We start from the raw sequence: 23,442 nt of genomic DNA, 5'->3' as shown, positions 1-23,442 counted from the left end.
CGGAAGAAGCTCCTGGCTCCTGGCTTCTGATTGGCACAGCTCCGGCCATTGCGGCCATCTGGGGAGTGAACAATTGGATGAAAGATCTCTCTCTCTTTCTCTATTTCTCTCTCTCTCTCTCTTTGCCTCTCCTCTCTTTGTAACTCTTTCAAATAAATAAATATTTAAAAAAAATAAAAAATCATGAAAAAAATTAAACATGGACAACAAGTATATTATGAGCTGTAGCAGGTTTTCTTCATGTAATTTTTTTTTTTTTTTTTTTTTTTTTGACTGGCAGAGTGGACAGTGAGAGACAGAGAGAGAAAGGTCTTCCTTTGCCGTTGGTTCACCCTCCAATGGCCGCTGTGGCCGGCACACTGCGGCCGGCACACCGCGCTGATCCGATGGCAGGAGCCAGGTGCTTCTGGTCTCCCATTGGGTGCAGGGCCCAAGCACTTGGGCCATCCTCCACTGCACTCCCTGGCCACAGCAGAGAGCTGGCCTGGAAGAGGGGCAACCGGGACAGAATCCGGCACCCCGACCGGGACTAGAACCCGGTGTGCCGGCGCCACAGTGGAGGATTAGCCTAGTGAGCCACGGCGCCGGCCTCTTCATGTAATTTTTAAAAACGTTTTCATTTTACTAGAGAGGGAGAGAAACAAAGATACAGATCGTCCAATCTCCCCAAATGCCCTCAACAGCTGGGGCCAGGCCAGGCTGCAGCCAGGAGCCCAGGACTCCGCTGAGTGGCAGGGACCCAAGAACTTGCACCATCTGCTGTCTGCCAGGGCGCCCGTCAGCAGAACGCTGGACTGGAAGGTGAAGGGCAGGCACTCCCATATGGGTGCAGGCGCCCAAGCAGCTTGTTACTCACTGCGGCCAACACTTACCCATTCGTGTGCCTTAAAAAGCACAATGTTCCCGTTTAACAAGTGCCGCTTCCTTCGGTCTGCCCTTGACGAACCTCTGTCTAAAAAGTTGTTAGCAGTAAGCACTTTGCGCATCTTCTAAGCATCAGGCACTGGCGTTGGGAAAGGAGGAGGAGTTCGTGTCCTCGCAGATCTTACAGCACGGTCATCACGCACTGTCACGTTCTCAGCACCCAAAAACACGAGAGTGACATTGGGAGAAAACACACACAGGAGCAATGCACGTTACCTTTATTTAGTTGGAATGATAGCATATGTCAAAACAGTCGTGGGGCCAGTGCCGTGGTACAGCAGGTAAAACTGCCGCCGCCGTGCCAGCATCCTGTATGGGCAACGGTTTGAGTCCCACTGCTTCGCTCCTGACCCAGCTCTCTGCTGTGGCCTGGGAAAGCAGTGCAAGACGGCCCAAGTGCTTGGACCCCTGCACCCGCGTGGGAGACCTGGAAGAAGCTCCTGGCTTGGGATCAGCACAGCTCTGGCCATTGTGGCCATTTGGGGCGTGAACCAGTGGATGGAAGACCTCTCTCTCTGCCTCTGCCTCTCTAACTCTTGCCTTTCAAATAAATAAATAAATAAGTGTGCAGAAATCAAGTTGTTTTTCTTATTTTGGGTATTTTTGCTGTTGTAAAAGCAATGTCACTACATACAGATCACATGTCGAGAGAAGTACAGAAGTATTTTTCAGCATTAAACACTGGTCTGGATAAAGCAGGTGTCGACGCAGCATTCACACAGACGCAGCATTCACACATGGCACAGGGGTCCAGAGTTGTGCATGGCGGCATGAAGCTCTGGGCTCCTGGCCTTGGCCTGTCCAGCCATGGCTGCTGTGGCTTTCTAGGGGGTGAACCAGCAGATGCAAGCCCTCTTCCTAAATCTCGCAAGATAAGTATTAAAATAGGGGGAGCGGCAGGTTGGGCTGCCCAGATCCCGGCTCTGGGTCCCATCCCAGCTTCTGGGGCCACGTGGAAGGCCTGGCTCGAGTCCTGGCTCCTGGCCTCTGCATGGCCAGCCCCCGGCCTTAGTCCTCTGGACAGTGAACCAGCAGGTGGAACATCTCTGTCTCTGCTTTTCAGTTTTTGTTGTTTTAAAGGAAGATACACTAAAATGCCATATATATTTTTTGAGATTTCAAAGTATTTATTAGAATCACGGACCTCCAGCCAGAGTGGCGTGGAGGGAGGCTTCCAAAAGAGGAAAACCCAAAGGGGGCCGAGGCAGGCAGCTTTACGGACGCCTAGATCTGGGACGCCATTTGCGAAGAGGACGCCCGGCCTCGCCTGGCATCAACACCTGACGGGGGAGATGGCTCCTGGCTGCCTGCCTGGCCGGAGCGGCCCTCCCAAGTAAATAAGTGAAACTTGCTCAATTTGTTCAGCCGCGTCCATACGCGTGAACAGCTCGAAGGCATTGCACAGAACCTGGTGGCGGGGCCCGGTGACGCGGTGGCCGGGCAGGCAAGGAGGTCTCTGCTCCCTCGTGACCCAAGCGGGAAAGAACTTGAGTAATAGCGCGGAAGGTAAACACGGCGGACAGCAGCCAGGCCTTAGCCGTGGGCGAAGCGGCTGAGGAGAGCGCCCCAAAACGCGCAACGCCACGAAGGTACGAGGGAGGAGCTGGGTGTGCCCTACAGGGACGTTACAAGGCACCGGTAAGTGGGTGCGCCCAGACGAGTCAGGGGAAAAGGAAAAATGTACTAGCGGAAGCATGGGCGCCCCGCTTCCGCTTCCGCTTCCGCGCTCAGCCGGCGGCCTGAGGGTGCATCTGCGCACGCGCACGCTTCAAGCGTTGCCTCCCCGGTCCCCCCACCGAGCGCGCCGCCTTCCCGGGAGCGCGCGCGCATGCGTACACGCGCGCCTCCCTCCCCGCGGCGGGTCTGCGAGCCCCGGCGCGCCCAGGCCCGGGCTGTCCGTGCGAGACGCGATTTCGCGGAAGAGGCCGAGACCCGGCGCGGAGAAGGCGGCGCTCGTCGGTGCGGGGATGGCGGCCGAGCGGCCGCTGCCCGTGCTGCGCTCGGTGAACACGCGCGAGCCGTCCCAGGTCATCTTCTGCAACCGCAGCCCGCGCGTCGCGCTGCCCGTGTGGCTCAACTTCCACGGAGAGCCGCAGCCCTACCCCACGCTGCCGCCGGGCACGGGCCGCCGCATCCACAGCTACCGAGGTGCTGCGCGGGACGGGCCTGCCGCCGAGCAGCCCCGCACTCGGACGAGCACGCCCTCCCCGGGCGTTCACCCCGAGAGCAGTGTTGCGGGGGTCTGGGGGCGGCGCCGGGCCGGGGCGCGATGCGGGTGCGTGCGGGGCTGGTGAACCCCGGGCGGGGGTGGCGGCGCAGCGGGCGCCGGGCCGGACCAGGTGGACTCAGCCGGGGCCGCCCGCGGGGCGCGATGCGGGTGCGTGCGGGGCAGCCGGGCGCGGGTCGGTGGCGGGCGCCGAGCCGGGGCGCGATGCGGGTGCGTGTGGGCCAGCAGCCCTTCCAGGAACCAGCGTTTCCGTAGTCTCCTTTTTCTCTATAGACGAAACTGTGTGAATTTTTTTTATTCTGCTCCAAGGTTTATTTGTGCCTCTTTGTAATTTTTTTTTTTTAATTATGAACCGTGCGAACACAGTGCGGCTGCAGGGAGCACTTAAGCGGCCGGCACGGTCGATGCGTCGTCTTCCAGGTTCGCTGACACTCGTGCCCGGTCTGGGGCGGGGGTGCACCCGGGAGGAATGCCGCCTCCTTCAGTGCGGTCTTGGGTCCGGCCGGCTCGCCTCCTCGTCCCACGGCCTCCTTTTTGCAAGTGACATATTTTTTTAAATAAATATTTATTTTAATTATTTGAAAAAGAGTTACAGGGAGAGGTAGAGACAGAGAGAGAGGTCGTCCATCTGATGGTTCTCTTCCCAGATGGCCACAACGGCCGGAGCTGCACTGATCCCAAGCCAGGAGCTTCTTCCTGGGTCTCCCTCGCGGGTGCAGGGGCCCAAGGACTTGGGCCATCTTCTGCTGCTTTCCCAGGCCACATCGGAGAGCTGGACTGGAAGTGGAACAGCCGGGACTAGAACCAGCGCCCATATGGGATGCCGGCGCTTCAGGCCAGGGTGTTAACCCACTGCACCACAGCCGCAGCGGGGCCCCTGTATTTGCTCTTAAATTCAGGAGTTTTTACACACAGTGAAATGCACACATCCTGGAGTGAGTGCTGGCACAAAGGTTCCCCCTGCCCCTGAGCCCTCACTCCCCTCCCCTGCAGACCTGGTCACTCTTAGGATTTTTTTTTTAACAGATGACTTTTGTTTGTTTCTACAGAATGTACCTTTTTCAGTTTGCTTTTTATTTTGTCAACAACACACTCTGGTGCCTCCTTGCTGGTGTTTTGTTCTTGTTTATTTGTTTTACCTCCAATTTTTTTTTTTTTTTTAAGATTTATGTATTCCAAAGAGCTACAGAGGGGTAGAGTTAGAGGTCTTCCATCTGCTGGTTCACTCCCCAGATGGCCGCAACGACTGGAGCTGGGCTGAGCCAAAGCCAGGAGCCCCTTCTGGGTCTTCCCAACCGGTGCAGGGGCCCAAGCACTTGGGCCATCCTCTGCTGCTTTCCCAGGCCACAGCAGAGAGCTGGATCGGAAGTGGAGCAGCTGGGACTTGAACTGGTGCCTGTGGGATGCTTGTGTCACGGGCGGCGGCTTTACTGGCTGCGCCACAGCGCCCTCCCGGCGCTTGCTGGTTGGTTTTGAGAGGCACAGCTGCAGGTGTGCGTGGCCTCCTCTCCTGTGGTCTGTGGTGTCCGTGTGGTCGGCACCCTGGACCCTGCTGGGCTTGGCTTTTCCACGCTGCGCCACATTTGGAGTCTCAGGGACACGCTTCCTGTCTGCTCTGCCTCGAGCCTGCTCGTGCCTCTGCAGACCGGTTTTCTCATCTGTAAATAGATCTTTTTGTGTAGACTCAGTGAGCTCATTTTACCGGAAGGGCTTTGTGTGATTTTTAAAGCAGAGTGAGAGGTAAGCTTTTCCTGTTGGCCGGGGAGGTGGAGAAGACCGGTCGCGTGGCTCCCTAACGCCTCTGCTTGTCTCCCCAGGTCACCTGTGGCTCTTCAGAGATGCGGGGACACACGATGGGCTTCTGGTTAACCAAACGGAGTTGTTTGTGCCATCTCTCAATGTTGATGGGCAGCCTATTTTTGCCAACATCACACTGCCAGGTACTACTGTTCAATTTTTCTTTTTTTTTTGAAGTTGTATTTATTTGATGGGCTGGCACTGTGGCGTAGTAGGTTAGCCTCCGGCTGAGGCGCCAGCATCCCATATGGGTGCTGGTTCAAGTCCCAGCTACTCCACTTCCAATCCAGGTCCTGTTGATGCAACCTGGGAAAGCCGTAAAAGATGGCCCGAGTGTTTGGGCCCCCGCACCCACATGAGAGACCCAGAAGAAGCTCCTGGCTCCTGGGTTTGGATCAGCCCAGCTCCAGCCGTTGAGACCATCTGGGGAGTGAACCAGTGGACGGAAGACCTCTGTCTGTGTCTCTCCCTTTCTCTGCAATTCTGCCTCTCAAATAAATAAATCTTTAAAAATATAAAATAAAAATATTTATTTGAGAGGCAGAGTGACAGAAAGTGGTAGAGATGGGGAAGGAGGGAGAGAGAGGAGAGAGCGAGCCATATCTGGCATGCACTGGTTCACTCCCCACATGGTGGCAGCAGCTGGGCCTGGGCAGGCTGAAGCCAGGAGCTCCGTCAGGGGCCCCCGCGTGGGTGTCAGGGGCCCAAGGAGCGGGGCCCCTTTTGCTGCCTCCCAGGTGCGCTGGCAGGAAGCTGGCTCAGAAGCCGCGTAGCCAGGCTCCAGCTGACACTGATATGGAGGCCAGCATCACAGTGGCCTCGCCACTGCCCCGCACACTGGTCCTCAATTCAGTCTTTTGAAAAGATGAGGTTGCTTGTTGTGAATATGTAGAAGACCCACCTGAACCAGCAGAATCTTGTTTGCTTATTTTTGCCTGATGCTACTCAGGGTATCCAATCTCTGTGTGTCCTGTTCTCCACTGTAAATAAAATGGAATATTTTTGTATGTTCCCTGTTGATCAGAGATGTCTCACAAAGGGGTCTCTGTGGCCTGGAAGGGATGGGCTAAGTTAAAGTAGTCCGGGTAGAATTGTGAACACCTTTTGTTTCCCTGGCTTTCCGGTAGAATTACGCAGCGGGGTCCCTGAAGAACGAGAGATGGAGAATCAGATATCAAGGCTTATCTGTTGTTGACCTCTGATAGTGTTTGTACAATGTGATCCAGACAAGCTCGCCGTGTAGGGTTCCCAGAAACCTCCAAACTGAATGTTGACATCAGGGGCCAGCGTCGTGGGGCCCTGGTTTAAGCTGCTGCCTGCACCACTGGCGTCCCGTACATGCACTGGTCAAGTCCCAGCTGCTCTGCTTCCAGTCCAGCTCCCTGCCAATGTGTCTGGGTTTCTGCCGCCCGTGTGGGAGACCTGGAGGGAGGTCCTGGCTCCTGGCTTCGGCCTGTCCAGCCCGAGCCATTGTGGCCATTTAGGAAGTGAAGGTCTCTGTCTCCTGTCTCTGTAACTCTGCCTTTCAAATAAATAAAGAAATCTTACAAAAAAAAAAAAAAAAGATTAACATCATAGTTTGCTGTTTGTTCAAAACTCAAACGACTTTATTAGGTTAGACTCTAAGAAACTGGTGTTCTTAGGACTAAGAGAGCAAATGCCTTACCTTGAGTTCAAATGAATCATATGTGTTTAGAATCCTGCTTTAAAGAGTTGAGCATCGGTAATTTAAGTCTAAGTGTTGCCTTGCAGGATACCCTTACGGTAATAAAATTCGCCAGTGGGCCTAGTATTGAGCTGCCGCAGATGCAGTTGCAGCGTTTTGGTCGTGTGACGACCACTGCAGAACAGCAGGTGTTGTATGTATTTGTGATGATGCAGCCAGCCTGCGCTCAGTCACTGGTGGAGCTGCCTCCTGGTAGGCGGCGGGCAGCGGCCTCTCTTCCCAGGCCCAAGGCCTGCCCTTCCTAGCGTGGTTTCTCCGGCGGGCTACCTCTGGGACTCCAGGAGTGTCAGGGCCTGGACCCCGAGTGCCAGTGTCACTGCATCCGCGTTCGCTTCCCACACATCACAGGCCCAGCCTGTTTTGAGGGGAAGTCACTGCACAGGGCATGGGTGCTGTGAGGCGGCCCCGGGGTGCCCTCTGTGTGCTGGCTGGCTCGCGTTGTTTTGACGGAAGTGAGATCCCTGCAGAGTGCGTGCAGCCGCCGTGGGTGCGTGGGAGAGCCTGCTACTCTGTCCTTTCTGCTCTGAGGGTTTGTGTTCTGCCTTCCAGTGTACACGCTCAAAGAACGATGCCTCCAGGTTATCCGAAGCCTGGTCAAGCCAGAGAACTACAGGAGGCTGGACATCGTCCGGTCACTCTACGAAGATCTGGAGGACCACCCGAACGTGCAGAAAGACCTGGCGCGGCTGACGCAGGAGCACTTTGAAAATCAGCAGTTGGAAGAGGAGACTGAAAACCACAGCTGAAATCAGCTGCCCAAGGCCCTGGGTGGTCTCCCAGGCACTGCCCTAGGCCCTGGGTGGTCTCCCAGGCACTGCCCTAGGCCCTGGGTGGTCTCCCAGGCACTGCCCTAGGCCCTGGGTGGTCTCCTAGGCACTGCCCTAGGCCCTGGGTGGTCTCCCAGGCACTGCCCTAGGCCCTGGGTGGTCTCCTAGGCACTGCCCTAGACCCTGGGTGGTCTCCTAGGCACTGCCCTAGGCCCTGGGTGGTCTCCCAGGCACTGCCCTAGGCCCTGGGTGGTCTCCCAGGCACTGCCCTAGGCCCTGGGTGTTCTTCTCCCAGGTCCACCAAGTGGAGCCGTGGAACTAGTTAGGGCCTGCTGGGCCCCAGCCCTCCTTGAGAGGGAGTGGTCCGCAGAGCTTGGAGGCTGGGCACTATGGTATTTAGATGCCCACCCTTCTAGAACTACCAGGAGAAAGTAGTTGGATTTCTGCCTCCTCCTCACGTGCCTTGTGCACAGAAAATGGGAAGAGAGGTTTGTACATTGGTTCTGGAGCCCAGGACTCGCTGGTCTGTAAATAAGTCTTTGCCGAATGCCGGTGTCTCTGTTCCTTTTCATAAGGCCGTGTTGTTCCTGTTTGGTTCAGCATTTTTCATCAGCAGGGTCTGGTTGACATTTTCCCCTGGGTGGAGGAGAGGCCAAGGTGCACCGGCCCTGGGCAGCTTCTTCCTAGCGGTGGAGTCTCCTGGTAATGCTTCCTGGTTTTGTAAATGTCCGTATCCTGCCTTAGGGACTGCACTTAAACTTAGTAAATCAAATTGAATACTTCTAGCAGATGTAGATCTTTCTAATGAATAGATTTTTTTAGAAGTCCCTCAGTAGAGAAGAAGTTGGAAAAGAGCAGAAGGATCACTGTAGGTGTGCTATTCAAATATTAGTTAAGCAGAAAACTAACACTGGGAACCATTTCAGCCTTTTCCGGGACATACTTTAGTTTTTTACTCAGTTGAATTCACACTCGGTCTGGTTTTATTATATCCTTCTTCCTTTGACTTTATCCCTCGGGTTTCCCCCTGCACCAGTAGCACAGACTTCCTTTTGTGAGGGAAGTTTGGGGTGTTTCCTGGTGTGCACGTGCCTCTGGGCTGTGCAGTCAGGGGTGGGCCGGGAGCAGAGGCGGCTGTCTCCTGGCTGGCCTTTCGCTCCCCTGCTGTCTTCCTTCACCGTGACGTAAGTTGGGTTTGGTTTTGTTTCAGCATGTTGTGGTGGCGCTCAGTGACGCAGCTGAGTGTTGGGTTTTGTGGGTGTTCCGGGCAGCTGTGTGAGCTCTGGGGGATGGGCTCAGGGCTTAAGGATCTGCTGGCCCTGGAGCAGTGCAGCACTGCTTTTTCTTTGTGTCAAAATGAGATTTCACGTTTGTGTGTGTGGCCGTGGGGTCAAGGAATTCTGAAAGCCTGGAACAGGGACAGGGTCCACCTTTCGCTTGAATTTTGTGAGTGCATTCAATGCATCGCCCTTAAGACACTCGTTTTTCCTACTTCACATTTTTTTTAAAAAGCTGTTCTTTAATACATTAAATGGTGCTAAAAAGAGAATGGGTGTGTGGTGTTATTTTAACCAAGGAGGGCTTCCTCTAGGGTGGGGAGGGGTCACAGACACGAGCAGCCCACCTCAGTCCGAGTCCGACACTAGATTGTTTACCATTGCTTCCTCTGGCTTTGTAAGATGTTCTTTGTCCCGTGAAAACAGCACCAGCGAAGGTTAAGTAGGAGTGTGTCAGCCGCGGTTACAGAGACTCCCGGGCGGGGCCTGGGCTGGGAGTCGCGCCCCTGCAGAGGTGGGGAGACGTCTGGGTTTTGCTCTTGGCACGTGAGCACCGCTGAGCTTCTCGGGTCCATTCGCCCTCTCTGAGCGCCCGGTGCTGCTGCTCCTGCGTCACTGGGCTGCCCGAATGTCCCCCCCTTTTTCCCCTTTCCTGACTGAACCAGACACCCTCCTGCCCCTAAGACGCACCCAGGAGTCCAGTGGCAGGTCACAGAGAAGGCAGATTTGTGACGGTCCTCAGATGGAGGGGCAGTAGCAGGAAAGAGGAGAGAGAGAAACCTACAGAACTGTTTCTTGCGTTCCAAGCCTCCATCTTTTGTCCACTCTGGCCACACACCGTCCAGTCTTCCTGAGTTTTGGGTTGGCCTTTGGGCACCAAGGTGCCGTACGAGCCCTGGATGAAAAAGCCGTCTGCATAGTGGCCTGCAAGCGTCTCTGAGAATGAGGAGGGTGTCTAGGCCTGTATGTGAGATGGGAACAGCAGCCAAGGGCAGCCTGGCCTGGCTGGCTTCCCCGGGGGCGTCCACAGACAGGATTTTTCTAGAGGGCACCCTGTTAAGGTCCATCACAATTGCAGGTGGACTTAACTTTGTTCCAGAAAAAATCTAGTTTTAGGAACTTAATTTAGGAAAGAAGAGACAAGCGTGAAGAGATGTCTACGCATGGAGGGTTACTGCAGCATGATTTAGAACGGCGTGATCGAGCCGGTGCTGTGGCTCAAGGAGCTAGCCTCGGCCTGTGGTGCTCCGGTTTGGGTCCTGTCTCCACTTCCGCTCCAGCTCTCCAGCCTGGGAAAGCAGGAAGATGGCCCACGTCCTTGTTCCCTGCACCCACGTGGGAGACCCGAAAGAAGCTTCCGGCTTCGGATTGGCCCAGCTCTGTCCATGGCAGCCATCTGGGGACTGAACCAGCAGATGGAAGATCTCTCACTCTCACTCTCACTCCAACTCCAACTCTTAACTCTCAAATAAATAAAATAAAAGAACAGCATTTTACTGAAAAGAGTACATTGACAGGCGTTTGGCCAAATAAAGTATGGTGCTCCTAAATTAAATATGGCATTGAAAAGAAAAAGTAGAAGCCTTGTTTGTTAATATGAAAAGCTGTTTCTTATTAACTAAAAATCACAGAAAAGTGTTTTCAAAGATTTTATGTCTAAAAGTTTTATAGAATTTTTTTAATTTTTAAAAAAAATTTTAAAAAGATTTATTTATTTATTTGAAAGAGTTACACAGAGAGAGGTAGAGACAGAGAGAGAGAGAGAGAGGTCTTCCATCTGCAGGTTCACCCCCAAATTGGCCACAATGGCCGGAGCTGCACCGATCCAGGAGCCAGGAGCTTCCTCCGGGTCTCCCACGTGGGGTGCAGGGTCCCAAGCACTTGTGCCGTCTTCTGCTTTCCCAGGCCATAGCAGAGAGCTGGATCAGAAGAGGAGGAGCAAGGACTAGAACCGGCGCCCATATGGGATGCCGACGCTTCAGGCCAGGGTGTTAGCTCGCTGTGCCACAGCACTGGTCCCTAGGGTTTTTTTTTTTTTTTTATGGCCGGCGCCACGACTCACTAGGCTAATCCTCCATCTTGCGGCGCCGGCACACCGGGTTCTAGTCCCGGTCGGGGTGCCGGATTCTGTCCTGGTTGCCCCTCTTCCAGGCCAGCTCTCTGCTGTGGCCCGGGAGTGCAGTGGAGGATGGCCCAAGTGCTTGGGCCCTGCACCCCATGGGAGACCAGGATAAGCACCTGGCTCCTGGCTCCTGCCATCGGATCAGCGCGGTGCGCCGGCCGCGGCGGCCATTGGAGGGTGAACCAACGGCAAAGGAAGACCTTTCTCTCTGTCTCTCTCTCTCTCTCACTGTCCACTCTGCCTGTCAAAAAAAAAAAAAAAAAAAAAAAAGCTAATGTGGGAGTCCTGTCCCGGAGGGACCCAGTTTAGATCTCTGGAGGTCGGGCTGGGCGTCTATAGCGGCTTTGTTTTTCTTTAAATTTTTATTTCCGTGTTTGAAAGGCTTGTTCACTCCCAAACACCTGCAATAGCCAGGACCGGACAGGCAGAAGCCAGGAGCCCCCTCGTGGGGGCAGGGACCCGAGGCCTTGACCATCACACGTGCGCCTCCAGGCTGCTGGGTCAGAGGCGGAGCCAGGACTCGAACCCGTGGACACACGTCCCTCCACGCCACAAGCCCGCCCATACTTACCACTGTCCCACACATTGTGAGCTTGTTCAGTGCGGACCTTGTTGGTCTCCTCTGCCCTGCCGGTTCCCAAGTTCTACAATGTGGCCTGCGGTTGGTGACCCATAGTGTTTGTGAGGATAGCCCTGGACGCGAGGGTGGACAGGGGCTCAGAGTGGAGTAGGAAGCCTGGCCGCTGGGGGGCGGTAGTGGCCCCCACTCGGACCCGCCCACGCCCGGCCCCGCCCCTCTCCGGCCCCTCACTGGCTCCGGCTCCGTCCAGTCCCGCCCACGCCCGGGCCCGCTCCTCTCTGGCCCGCCCAGGGCCCGCTCTTACTGGCTCAGGCTCGTCCGGCCCCGCCCCCTGGGCCCTGGCCCCGCCCCCACGCCGACGAGGCTCCGCGCTGGCCTCGCCGGGCCGGCAGTCGCTCGCTGCGCTCCGTCGCGGCCGCTGCCATGCCCTGCTACATCCACCAGCTGCCCGCCTGGGTGCTGGACGACCTGTGCCGCAACATGGACACGCTCAACGAGTGGGACTGGATGCAGTTCGGTGAGGGCCGCGCGGGCGGGGCTCTGTGGTGGGGTCTGCGCGGCTCGGCGCGGGCCGGGGGCGCGGCGCGGGTGGCGTCGGGGGTCCGCGGGCGGCCGCCGTCCCGACTGGAGGCGACGCTCGCAGCTTCCTCAGGAAGAGCTTCTGCGGTTTGCGCCGGCGCGACTGGCACTGCTGCCCCAGTAGCGCGGCCGTGAGCTCGGCGCTTAGGCTGTTCGTGCAGAAGCCGGTGGGTCCCGAAGCCGAGGGAGGGGACCCGTCGGGGTATCGGCTCGGCAGCCGGGAGCCGGGGGCGAGCGCCAGGCCGGGGTCCGGGCGTCTGATCGCCCCGCGGGGGTGTTCCTGGAGATCCCGGCCCGGGGGTCGCAGCCCGGGCAGCGCAGGTGCACCTGCGCTGTGGGAGCAGGTGAGCTCCAGTCCTGCCCGGGGTAACCCCTCCTAGGATGTGGGCGCCCGCAGAGGGCCAGGTGCCAGGATGCTCCTCATGCGTGCCCGTAGCGCGATGACTTCCGTGTGGATCTTTTCCAGAGTCTGTCTTGTGCATTCATTGTACAGGGTAACCTGCCCCCCACCCCACACCTAAAACATAGCCCGGTCATTCCCTTGTCAGACGGTATTCCTTAGCAACATGGAGTTGGGTTTTCTTTTCATGTGTATTTTTATTAAGTACGGTGAGAGAGTGAGCGAGCGAGAGGGGCCAGGAGAAATGGTCGAGGCAGTACGGTGGGATGGAGGTGTGTTCCTCCCCCATATCGCGGGGGTGGGGTGGGGTGGGGCTGTGACAGTGTCAGCTGCCGCCTCATTCTCTAGCCTGCCCTCGTTCCGGGTGCTGCAGTGGGCTACTACTTTGGATTTTTACTGGGCAGGGGACATAAGTGGTGTGGGCGACTTGTTCTAGACTTTTCCGTCCTGGCCTAGCCCTCAGTTGTGAATTCAGATGGCAGTCCCCAGGCATTCAACCAACCAACCAACCAACCAGCTTTGTTGAAACAGATTCCTCCCCCCTGTATTTATTTGAGAGGCAGTTACAGAGAGGCAGAGGCAGAGGCACAGAGAGGGAAAGAGAGAGAGAGAGAGAGAGAGAGAGAGAGAGAGAGGTTTCCATCCTCTGAGAGAGAGAGAGGGAGAGGTTTCCATCCTCTGGTTCACTCCCCAAATGGCTGCAGCGGCTGGAACTACACCGATCTGAAGCCAGGAGCTTCTTCCAGGTCTCCCACGTGGGTGCAGGGGCCCAAGCACTTGGGCCGTCTTCCACTGCTTTCCCAGGCCACAGCAGAGAGCTGGATCAGAAGTGGAGCAGCCGGGACTTGAACCAGTGCCCATGTGGGATGCTGGCACTGCAGGTGGCAGCTTTACCCGCCATGCCACAGCGCCAGCCCCAGACTGCACCTGTTTGTAGAATACAATCCAACAGCATTTAGGGTATTCACAGAGGAGTACTCACTGTCATTGTCAGTCTCACAACATTTCTGTTACCCCAGAAGAAACCCTGTGGGCTTTACTGCTCTGTCTCGGCCTCTCCACATTCCCCCTACCTGAGGCGCTGTCCGTTCCAGACATTTCCCATAAAGGAGTCACAGCATGTGTGGTCCCTGTTTCCACTGCTGAGCGATGTTCTGTTGTATGGGTAGACTGTATTTTACTTATCCACTTAGCTGCGGATGGACATCGGAGCGTTCCCGTTGTTTGGCTGTTGTGAACACTGCTGGTCAGAGTAGACGTGAGCGAGGGTTTATGTGGACATGCGGTCTCATTTCTCCTGGGTGGTTCCCGGGAGCAGAGCTCCTGAGCAGTCTGGGAACCGTGGGTTTGCCCATCTGAGGAACGGCCAGCGTGGGTATCTGGCCTTTCTGGAGGCCGTCCCCTGGCTCGCGGCCATCGTCCCGCCTCTCAGTGATGGCTGCCCTGCCCTCCTGTGTCTCCCGAGGCCGGAGCTCCTGCCTGCCTGTGGACACTCTCAGCGGGTACGCGGGGCTGGCTTAGTCCCCGGTCGTCTCCCGGTCTCAGAGTCCTGAGCTAGATTCCGCCCGCAGGATCCCCTTGGCCAGCAGGCTGTTTGCAGGTCTTGGAGTTGAGGTGGGTGTCTTTGGGGGGTTTATTCCTCTACCTTGGCCCTGCAGGTTGGCGCCCCTGGCACCTTGTTGGGGAGCCCTCTCCTGCGCCCTGCTGCTCTCCGGCCCCATCGGTTTACACCTGTCTCTCCCAGGGACCTCACCTGTGTAGGTCGCCCCTGCGTTCCCCGAGCGAGCCCAGGCCAGGTGCGGTGGGCACCTAGCGTGCACCTGAGGAATGAACTGAAGGGCCGGGAATGCTGAGGTGTGGGGCGGGGGCCGACTTTGAGCCCAGGTGGGCCGTGTCCGCTCCGGGGTCGCTGGCCCGGGAGCCAGCCATGCTGTGCTGAGTCACTGTCTTGAAAAAGTCCCTGCCAGCTGACTGTGGTCCTGGAGGGGAGGGTGTGGGGTGAGGGAGGAACGCGGAAGTTGAGGGACGCCCCAGCCCCAGGTGTGCCCGCTGCCTTGGGTGGGACACCTGCCGGCTGCCTCCTGCTTCCCTGACCGCGTCCTGTCCACTTTTGCCTTCTGAGAAGAGTCCCGGCGTGTGTCTGGGCCCTGGAAGGAGGGTTTCTCGTGGCTTCCCGCTGCCCCAGCGTTCAGAGCCGGCAGGGGCTCCTTGGCTTTGGCCCAGCCTGGCTGTGTGGCTTCAGGCAAGTGACAGCTTCTTCGTTTTTTTTTTTTTTTTTTTTTTTTTTTTTTTTATTTGGGGCCGGCGCTGTGGCATAACGGGCAAAGCCGCTGTTTACAGTGCCGGCATCCCATGTGGGAGCCGGTTCCCCGAGTGACTGCGATAGGCAGGCCTGGCCCAGGCCAAAGCCAGGAGCTTCTTCTGGGTCTCTCATGTGAGTAGCAGGGTCCCAAACACTTGGGCCAACTTCTGCTGCTTTTTCCAGCCCATTTGCAGGGAGCCGGATCAGAAGTGGAGCAGCGGGGACAGGAGCCAGCACCCATATGGGATGCCAGCATTGCAGGTGGTGGTGGTACCTTGTGCATGCCCCAGTGCCAGCCACGATGGCCTCTCTCTGAGCCTTTAACCTCCTGCTCTGTAATCCATCCCTGCAGAGTTGCTGAGTGACGACGCAGGACAGGACCTCTGCAGAGTCCTCAGGGCCAGGGGAGGAGTCTCTTACTTCCCGAAGGCGAACTTGGCCTTGGGACAGGTAGTGCGAGAAGCTGCGTCGACTCTGGTCTGCAGGACTTGGAAGATGGGCAGTGCTTCCCGCTGCCACTGGTGACTTCCTGCAGGATCTGAGAGCAGAGACTTGGAGTCGTGGTCTCCGTGTGGCCACCACGGGGTAAAACAGGTTCCCACTGTCGTGGATCGCCTGGTGTTCCCAGTGTGCCGAGCCCTGACTCATCGGGTCTGCTGAGCGCCTCTGAAGCAGTGTTGCTGCCATCCCTGTTTGGTGATGAGGAAGCCGAGGCTTGGGGAGACGTAACAGGCCCTCCCCAAATGCTCAGACGCTAAGCTGCAGGGCGAGGATTTCAACCCAGGCCCTGGATTCCCAGGGTCTGTCCTCTGGAGCCCTGCTGACAAAGGCGCGAGGGTTTTTTCTGTAGAGGCAAGTCTAGACGATGAGGCGCCAAATGCAGCCTGTGGATTTCTTGGGGTCTCCCAAGGGGAGTGATCGTGGGGACTTTGAGCTTCTGATTCCCGAATGCCCCGCCAGGACTGCTCCACCACACACCTGTCGGTGCTAGCGGAATGGTGAGCGTGGCGGGAGCCTCAGTGGGGCGGTAGCGACTCACTGCCGCCGCGATCTCCGTCTTGCTCTGACCCTGTCTTAGCTGTGTAGGTCAGTGCTCGGGGGCCTGTGCACATGACCTGTCTTGGGTTGCCTTCCTGGAACTCAGCTGGCCAGACCCTGAGTCTTGATCCCTTGGGTTATGACCGAAGCATGCCCCTCGGAGGGTCGGGGCCGTGGCCTCGTTTTCCGTTGCTACAGGCCCCTGTGGCCGAGGTGGCCTCTGCTTTCCCGTGACATCATGCCCCGAGGGCGGGAGGTGCGCAGGAAAGCAGTTGCTTCCTCTTCCCTCACTGCCCTCAGCTGGAAGTGGCCTGCTGACGTCACTTCCCCTGACCAGGAATCTGGCCTGGACTTCCCAGTGACTAAACTGCAGCTGAGACTTTCCATTCCCAGGGGCCCTGCTCCTGCAGGGTCTCTCTCTCTGTAGGACACTGTCCGACTCCCCGGGGGCACATTCTGTCCACACACCCCGCACTCCGGAGGTCCCGTCCAGACTCCACGGTCCGCAGCCCGTTGTGCAGCTCGTGGCTGCCCTTCCTCCCTCCGCCCACCTGTGCTTCTGTTCCCTGCACTTGCTCTAGGGGCTCCCTGGGCACTGCATCTCCAGACCTTGAGACAGGCCCTGGCGCACAGCAGGTGTGACCCGTGTTCTGTGGAATGAGGGAGTGACGTGCTGTCCACTTAGATCCCTGCTCCGCCACTTCTGAAATCCTGTCGCCGAAGTGTCACCTTTTTATCCCTAGCGTTAAAAGATACCTCCCAGCCAGCACGGTGGCTCACTGGGCTAATCCTCCACCTGCGGCGCCGGTACCCCGGGTTCTAATCCCGGTTGGGGCGCCGGGTACTGGTCCTGGTTGCTCCACTTCCAGTCCAGCTCTCTGCTGAGTCCCGGGAAGGCAGTGGAGGATGGCCCAAGTGCTTGGGTCCCTGCACCCGCATGGGAGACTTGGAGGGGGCACCCGGCTCCTGGCTTTAGATTGGCACGGCGCTGGCTGTGGCGGCCATTGGAGGAGTGGGCCAGTGGAGGGAAGACCTTTCTCTCTGTCTCTCTCTCTCACTGTCTAACTCTGCCTGTCAAAAAAAAAAAAAAAAAAGTCCCTCCCTTTAGCAAATCATTGTAGTACTTTGCAGCCATCACCAGTGATGTTAGTTAGTGTAAGGGATAATGTTAGTAAGTAGAGCAGCCTGCAGGCACCGGCAGTCTGGCAGCTGCCATGCCCACAGCCACACCAGGTAGAGGGCCTGTGACTTGTTTCTCTCCCCTCTGAAATTTTTTTATCTTTTGTTAAAAAAGATTTTATTTTTATTTATTTGAGAAGTAGCAGTTACAGAGAGAGAGAGGGGGAGAGACAGAGAGAAAGGTCTTCATCCGCTGGTTCACTCCCCAAATGACCGCAAAGGCTGCAGCTGCGCCGACCCGAAGCCAGGCGCTTCCTCCGGGTCTCCACGCGGGTGCAGGGCCCAAGCCCTTGGACCGTCCTCTGCTGCTTCCCCAGGCCATTAGCAGAGAGCTGGGTCGGAAGAGGAGCTGGAACCAGTGCCTGTATGGGCTGCCGGCGCCATAGGTGGAGGCTTGGCCTACGACGCCACAGCGCTGGCCCGTTTTTCACTTTTCTCTAGTGAGCAACCATTCGTGTGAGGTAGAGAGTAAGAAGAAGGAATACGGTGTTTTTATTACTGCCAGCTGCTCCACTTCTGATCCAGCTGCTCCACTTCCGATCCAGCTGCTCCACTTCTGATCCAGCTGCCTGCTGATGGCCTGGGCAAGCAGCAGAAGACAGCCCAAGTGTTTGGGCCCCTGCACCCACGTGGGAGACTGGAGGAAGCTCCTGGCTCCTCGCTTCGGCCTGTTCCAGCTGTGGCCATTGCAGCCATCTGGGAGTGAACCAGTGGATGGAAGATCTATCGCTCTCTCTCTCTCGCTCTCTCTCTCTCTCTCTCTCGCTCTCTCTCCCCCTCCCTGTCTCTCCCCCATCCCCCATCTCTGTAAGTCTTCCAAAATAATAAAAAAATAGAGTTGTCTTCTGGGTGCTGCACCCGCCTCCCCCGGTGCCAGGTGTGGGCCTGGATTCTGGGGTGTGACAGTGTATGAAGCCGGCCGGCTGGCGCGAGTCTCAGTTCTCACCGGTCAGGGAGCTGCGCCAGCGGGCGTGCGGTTAACATGCCCGACCCCGTCCCAGCCCACTGCTGTTGGGAGAATCCGCGTCCTCCCCGGGAGGGAGCTGTGGGGCGCGCCCGTGGAGGGGCTGCCCCGTGCCTCTGACCCGGTCCCCTCTCTCGCCCCGCAGCCTCCTACGTGATCACAGACCTGACGCAGCTGCGGAAGATCAAGTCGCTGGAGCGGGTGCAGGGCGTGAGCATCACACGGGAGCTGCTGTGGTGGTGGAGCATGCGCCAGGCCACCGTGCCGCAGCTCGTGGACCTGCTGCGCCGGCTGCAGCTCTACCGCGCCGCGCAGATCGTGTTGGACTGTGAGTGGCTCCCGGGCAGCTGCCTCGGCACCGCCCGCTTCTCCAGGCTTCTGACCCAACCGTGGTGCCCGTCGGGAGGGACCCGGGCGCCAGGGAACACGTCGGGGACCCGGGCGCCAGGGAACACGTCGGGGAGGGAGGCTTTCTTATAAATCCTTTTGTGCACTTGGCATTTGGGTTTTCTCTTCCAAAAACAACGACATAGAAATTTTAAAAACTCCACTATTCCATAACGTAAAAAAAAAAATGACTCAGGTTGCCATCCTGTTCCTCATTTTGCATCAGGAAGCCACCGCGCTCCACAGTTTCGTGCTCGGCCGCACTTTGCGTGGCACGCACTTTGGATCCACAGCCCCTCTGTTGTGCAAGAGAGCAGACCGCGTGCACGCTTGTGTGTTTCTCTCCAAGCAGCAACAGGTCGTGGAGACTGTCGCGCAGCCGCGTGGCTTTTGCTTTTGTTTTTGTTTTTTAAAGAATTATTTGCTTGTTTGAAAGCCAGAGTTACAGAGAGGCAGAGGCAGAGAGAGAGAGGCCTTCCGTTCCACTGGTTCACTCCCCAAATGGCTGCAATGGCCGGAGCTGTGCCGATCCAAACCCAGGAGCCAGGAGCTTCTTCCGGGTCTCCCACATGGGTGCGGGGCCCCACACACTTGGGCCATCTTCTACTGCTTTCCCAGGCCGTAGCAGAGAGCTGGGTCGGAAGTGGAGCAGCTGGGACTCGAACTGGCACCCATAAGGGATGCTGGCACTGCAGGCGGCAGCTTTACCCGCTTTGCCACAGCGCCGGCCCCTATTTTGTTTCTTAATTGAGAGGCAGAGAGAGAGAAAGAAAGCGAGAGAGGCAGAATTGCCGCCAGTTCATTCATTTCCCAGAGCCCTGCACCAGCCGGGACTAGGCCGAAGCTGGGCTCCCAGTGCGGGTCTCCCGAGCAGGAGCCACGACTGTCTGTGAAAGTCTACTCCAGCAGGAACTGAAGCCAGGAGAGGGACTCCAACCCAGGCCCTGGCGCGTGGGGTGCGGACGTCTCAGCACCGTGTCCAGCACCTGGCTTGTTTAAATTGCTTCCTCTTGACGGCTGTTTTAGTTGCTTCTAGTCTTTCTCTCTTTTCTGTAGTGTTGTGCACACACTTGAGCACATGCACTCTGTTTTGCACACGTGTGAGTGTAGCCATAAGATGGCTTTCTAGCATTGGAATGGGTGTGCATTTTAAGTTTTATTATTTTTTTTTAAGATTTTTTTTTTTAAGATTTATTTATCTGTCTGAGAGGCAGAGTTACAGACGGAGAAAGAGAGAGACAGAAAGAGGTCGTCCACCCCCTGATTCGCTCCCCAGATGGTCACTACGGCCAAAGCTGGGCCAATCGGAAGCCAGGAGCCGGGAGCTTCCTCTGGGTCTCCCACGTGGGTGCAGAGGCCCAAGCACTTGCGCCGTCTTCCACCGCTTTCCCGGGTCATAGTGGAAAGCTGGATTGGAAGTGGAGCAGCTGGGACTTGAACCAGTGCCCATGTGGGATGCTGGCGCTGCAGGCGGAGGCTTAACCTGTTATGCCATAGCGCCAGCCCCCGTTTTAAGTTTTGATTAATATTCATATCGTATTATCAGCACCTCCCCCAGGCTTCTGTCTGGCCTCCCGAGCCCACCATGTTCCTCAGACGGAGTGGGTGGGCTGCTCTGACTCTGGCCTGCCCTGTTCGGAGTCTTGGGTCCCCTCTCCCTGTGCCAAGGTCAAGTCCTTATCCTGGTTGCCCAGAGGCCTGGGGGTTCTACAGCAAAGTGCTAAGGCCCAGGCCTGGTTTTGAGCCTGAGTCCCTGCCTCAGTCCCACGAGGGGGTTGGGTGGGCTGACACAGAGCCCCCAGGGCCAGTCATCGTGCCTTGCGCTCAACGTCACGGCCAGCACATGGTTGTGGTTGGTTGGTGTGACTGACAGCTGCCTGGCCGGGCTCTGCCCAGCTGTGGCCTCTGTCCCTGGAGGCTGACGTGGCAGACGCTGGGAAGGATCGGAGCGTGACCCCCCAAGGGGTCTTCCAGGGGTCTGGAAGGAGGGCAGAAGGGGGCTGGGGAGAGGAGGAGCCCCTGGCAGAGTGCTGTCAGTAGCTAGGGGCATGGTTCCTGCCGTGCTGGGGAGGGGGATGGCAGGCTGAGGCCCGCACCAGCCCCTCTTTGGCCCCCTGGAGTGGGCTGAGATGTCACGTGGTGCCCGATGACACCCGCAAGCAGAGACAGAGGCCCTGTTGGACACGCCCACTCTCCCGTGGCGTCAGAGCCTCTTGCTGACTAATCTGGAACGGATTCTTAGAATACACGTTAAGGTCGACCAGATAGCGTGTGAGACTTCAAGAACAGACTCATCTCAGCGCACACAGTGAGCATGTTCCACAGGGCAGGAGGTGGCAGGTGGAGCCGGGGGACTCTGAGCAGCGCCTTCTCCCCCCACCCCCGAGGAACGAGGACAAGAAAGGGGAAGTGGCCCGGGGGTCTGTGTCCAGAGCCCTGGTGCTCGGTTTTTCCCAGCCAGTGCCGCTGAGGGCGGTCCTCAGATCCAGCCATCCTGCCCTCTCTTCTGTCCCCCGGACCGCTGTTCCTCCTCCCCGTGGCTCTGCCCTGTTGGTTAAAGCTGCCTGAGCGTGATGGTTGAGATGCCGGCTTCCCACATGGGAGTGCCTGGGTTCAGCGCCTGCACTGGCCCCTTGTCGTCCACGTGGAAGACCTGGATTAAGGTCCTGCCCTGAGGCCGGCGCTGTGGTGGAATGGGTTAAGCTGCTGCCTACATCGCTGACGTCCCATGTTCACGTCAACCCCCCTCCCCACTCACGTACCTGAGAAAGCAGCAGAAGATGGCCCAAGTGCTTGGGGCTTCGTGCCCATGTGGGAGACCTGGATGAAGCTCCTGGCTTTGGCTTCAGCCTGTCCCAGTCCCTGCGTTGGGGAGTGAACCAGATGATTTCACTGTCTCTCCCTCTCTCTATAACTCTGCCTTTCAAATAAATAAAATAAATCTCAAAAAAAAAAAAAAAAAAAAAAATCCTGGCCTGCGCAGGGGTCCTTGCCAACTTCTGCGGAGTAAACCCCTGAACGGGGGCTCCCTTTGATGGTCTTTCCTTCACCATCTCTCTCGTCTCTCCCTCTCTGCCTCTGAAATAAATAATCATAATAATAAAAGACAAAATAAACTGAAACATGAAGAAGAAGAGAGACTGAGGCCGGCTCACCTGTTCTGGGCCCTGCAGTCCTCTGACAGGCCACTTCCCCTTTCTGTGTCTTGTGTTGTTCTAAAATCAGGGAAAATTGGGATGTAAATGCCCGCCACTCTTGGAGGTGAGAGTGAGTGTCTGGGTTGCATTTTGATTGTGTTTTGCAGATGGCCAAAGCCTTTTCCTTCTCTGACTGACCCATCCGCTAAGCGTCATTTCTCTTTTATTCCCTTAAGATTGCTTGTTAACAGCACTTTGAGAACCCATTTTTCTGCCTACCACTTCTTCTTTATTTTTCGGCGTGTGGTGCCGCTGGTTAAGTTCAGCTGCCGCCTGTGGCTCTGGCATTGCCTGGGCTCCAGTTCTGCCTGCACCTCCACTTCCAACCCAGCGTCCTGCTCATGCGCAGGGGAGCCAGCAGGTGATGGCCCGGATACTGGGGTCCCTGTCACCTCCGCAGGAGACCAGCGTGGAGTTCCTGGCTCCTGGCTTGGGCCTTGGGACCTTGTGGCCATTTGGGAAAAGAACTACTAGGTGGAAGATCTTTCTCCCTCTGTCTCTCCCTTTCAATAAATCAATACATCTTTAAAAAAACAATGAATTTAGATAGGTGCAGACCAGGTAGCTTCCTGCCTTGTGAGTAGGGGATTGGCTAACTAAGGAGCCCAGGTTCTGGGAAGGAAGGGGAGGCACACGAATAAAGAAATCCTCAGGGCAGGAAGGGGCCAAGGCCAAGGTCCTGGTGACGGCAGCCTGGGGCTGCTGCGCTCTGATGAGAACCACAGCTCCCAGCGTGTGGGTCACGGGACGTGGGGAGCTGTAGGCTGGCTGGGATCGCGTGTGGGTCACGGGACGTGGGGAGCTGTAGGCTGGCTGGGATCGCGTGTGGGTCACGGGACGTGGGGAGTGTGAGCCTGGCTGGGATCGTGTGTGGGTCACGGGACGTGGGGAGCTGTAGGCTGGCTGGGATCGCGTGTGGGTCACGGGACGTGGGGAGCTGTAGGCTGGCTGGGATCGCGTGTGGGTCACGGGACGTGGGGAGCTGTAGGCTGGCTGGGATCGCGTGTGGGTCACGGGACGTGGGGAGCTGTAGGCTGGCTGGGATCGCGTGTGGGTCACGGGACGTGGGGAGCTGTAGCCTGGCTGGGATCGCGTGTGGGTCACGGGACGTGGGGAGCTGTAGGCTGGCTGGGATCGCGTGTGGGTCGCGGGACGTGGGGAGCTGTATCCTGGCTGGGATCACGTGTGGGTCATGGGACGTGGGGAGCTGTAGGCTGGCTGGGATCGCGTGTGGGTCACGGGACGTGGGGAGCTGTATCCTGGCTGGGATCACGTGTGGGTCACGGGACGTGGGGAGCTGTAGGCTGGCTGGGATCGCGTGTGGGTCACGGGACGTGGGGAGCTGTAGGCTGGCTGGGATCGCGTGTGGGTCACGGGACGTGGGGAGTGTGAGCCTGGCTGGGATCGCGTGTGGGTCACGGGACGTGGGGAGCTGTAGGCTGGCTGGGATCGCGTGTGGGTCACGGGACGTGGGGAGCTGTAGGCTGGCTGGGATCGCGTGTGGGTCACGGGACGTGGGGAGCTGTAGGCTGGCTGGGATCGCGTGTGGGTCACGGGACGTGGGGAGCTGTAGGCTGGCTGGGATCGCGTGTGGGTCGCGGGACGTGGGAGCTGTAGGCTGGCTGGGATCGCGTGTGGGTCGCGGGACGTGGGGAGCTGTATCCTGGCTGGGATCGCGTGTGGGTCACGGGACGTGGGGAGCTGTAGGCTGGCTGGGATCGCGTGTGGGTCACGGGACGTGGGGAGCTGTAGGCTGGCTGGGATCGCGTGTGGGTCACGGGACGTGGGGAGCTGTAGGCTGGCTGGGATCGCGTGTGGGTCGCGGGACGTGGGAGCTGTAGGCTGGCTGGGATCGCGTGTGGGTCGCGGGACGTGGGGAGCTGTATCCTGGCTGGGATCGCGTGTGGGTCACGGGACGTGGGGAGCTGTATCCTGGCTGGGATCGCGTGTTGGTCACGGGACGTGGGGAGCTGTAG

At 57.6% G+C, this 23,442-nt stretch overlaps 2 protein-coding genes across 4 annotated transcripts in view; both read left to right on the top strand.

The window, feature by feature from the left end:
• Positions 1-2,749: 2,749 nt before the first annotated feature.
• On the top strand, positions 2,750-8,990 carry VHL (von Hippel-Lindau tumor suppressor). The gene is made up of 3 exons (XM_008249986.3): positions 2,750-3,072; positions 4,969-5,091; positions 7,224-8,990. The coding sequence occupies exons 1-3, from the start codon at positions 2,892-2,894 to the stop codon at positions 7,418-7,420; spliced, it is 501 nt and encodes a 166-aa protein (XP_008248208.2). The 5' UTR covers positions 2,750-2,891; the 3' UTR covers positions 7,421-8,990.
• Positions 8,991-11,777: 2,787 nt separating this feature from the next.
• The window catches only part of IRAK2 (interleukin 1 receptor associated kinase 2), a 60,054-nt gene continuing 48,389 nt past the window's right edge, over positions 11,778-23,442 (top strand). For 2 of the 3 annotated variants that reach the window (XM_008249928.4, XM_008249927.4), the window contains exons 1-2: positions 11,778-11,937; positions 18,028-18,210. In XM_008249928.4, the coding sequence (XP_008248150.3) occupies positions 11,844-11,937; positions 18,028-18,210 (277 nt within the window). In that variant the 5' untranslated portion in view covers positions 11,778-11,843. The remainder of the gene's footprint in view (positions 11,938-18,027; positions 18,211-23,442) is intronic. The other variant, XM_017338407.3, reaches the window with a different exon arrangement.

This window comes from Oryctolagus cuniculus, chromosome 10, assembly GCF_964237555.1.
Source record: "Oryctolagus cuniculus chromosome 10, mOryCun1.1, whole genome shotgun sequence".
Lineage (NCBI taxonomy): Eukaryota > Metazoa > Chordata > Mammalia > Lagomorpha > Leporidae > Oryctolagus > Oryctolagus cuniculus.
Note: the sequence above shows the minus strand (reverse complement) of the source record. Positions and strands in the feature narration are given on the sequence as shown.

What these genes read in the sequence shown, in the direction of transcription:
- VHL (XM_008249986.3), top strand. Translation starts at nt 2,892, where the DNA reads ATGGCGGCCGAGCGGCCGCTGCCCGTGCTGCGCTCGGTGAACACGCGC. An exon ending in CCGCATCCACAGCTACCGAG is followed by an intron (nt 3,073 to 4,968) that starts GTGCTGCGCGGG and finishes TTGTCTCCCCAG; the next exon opens with GTCACCTGTGGCTCTTCAGA. An exon ending in TGCCAACATCACACTGCCAG is followed by an intron (nt 5,092 to 7,223) that starts GTACTACTGTTC and finishes TCTGCCTTCCAG; the next exon opens with TGTACACGCTCAAAGAACGA.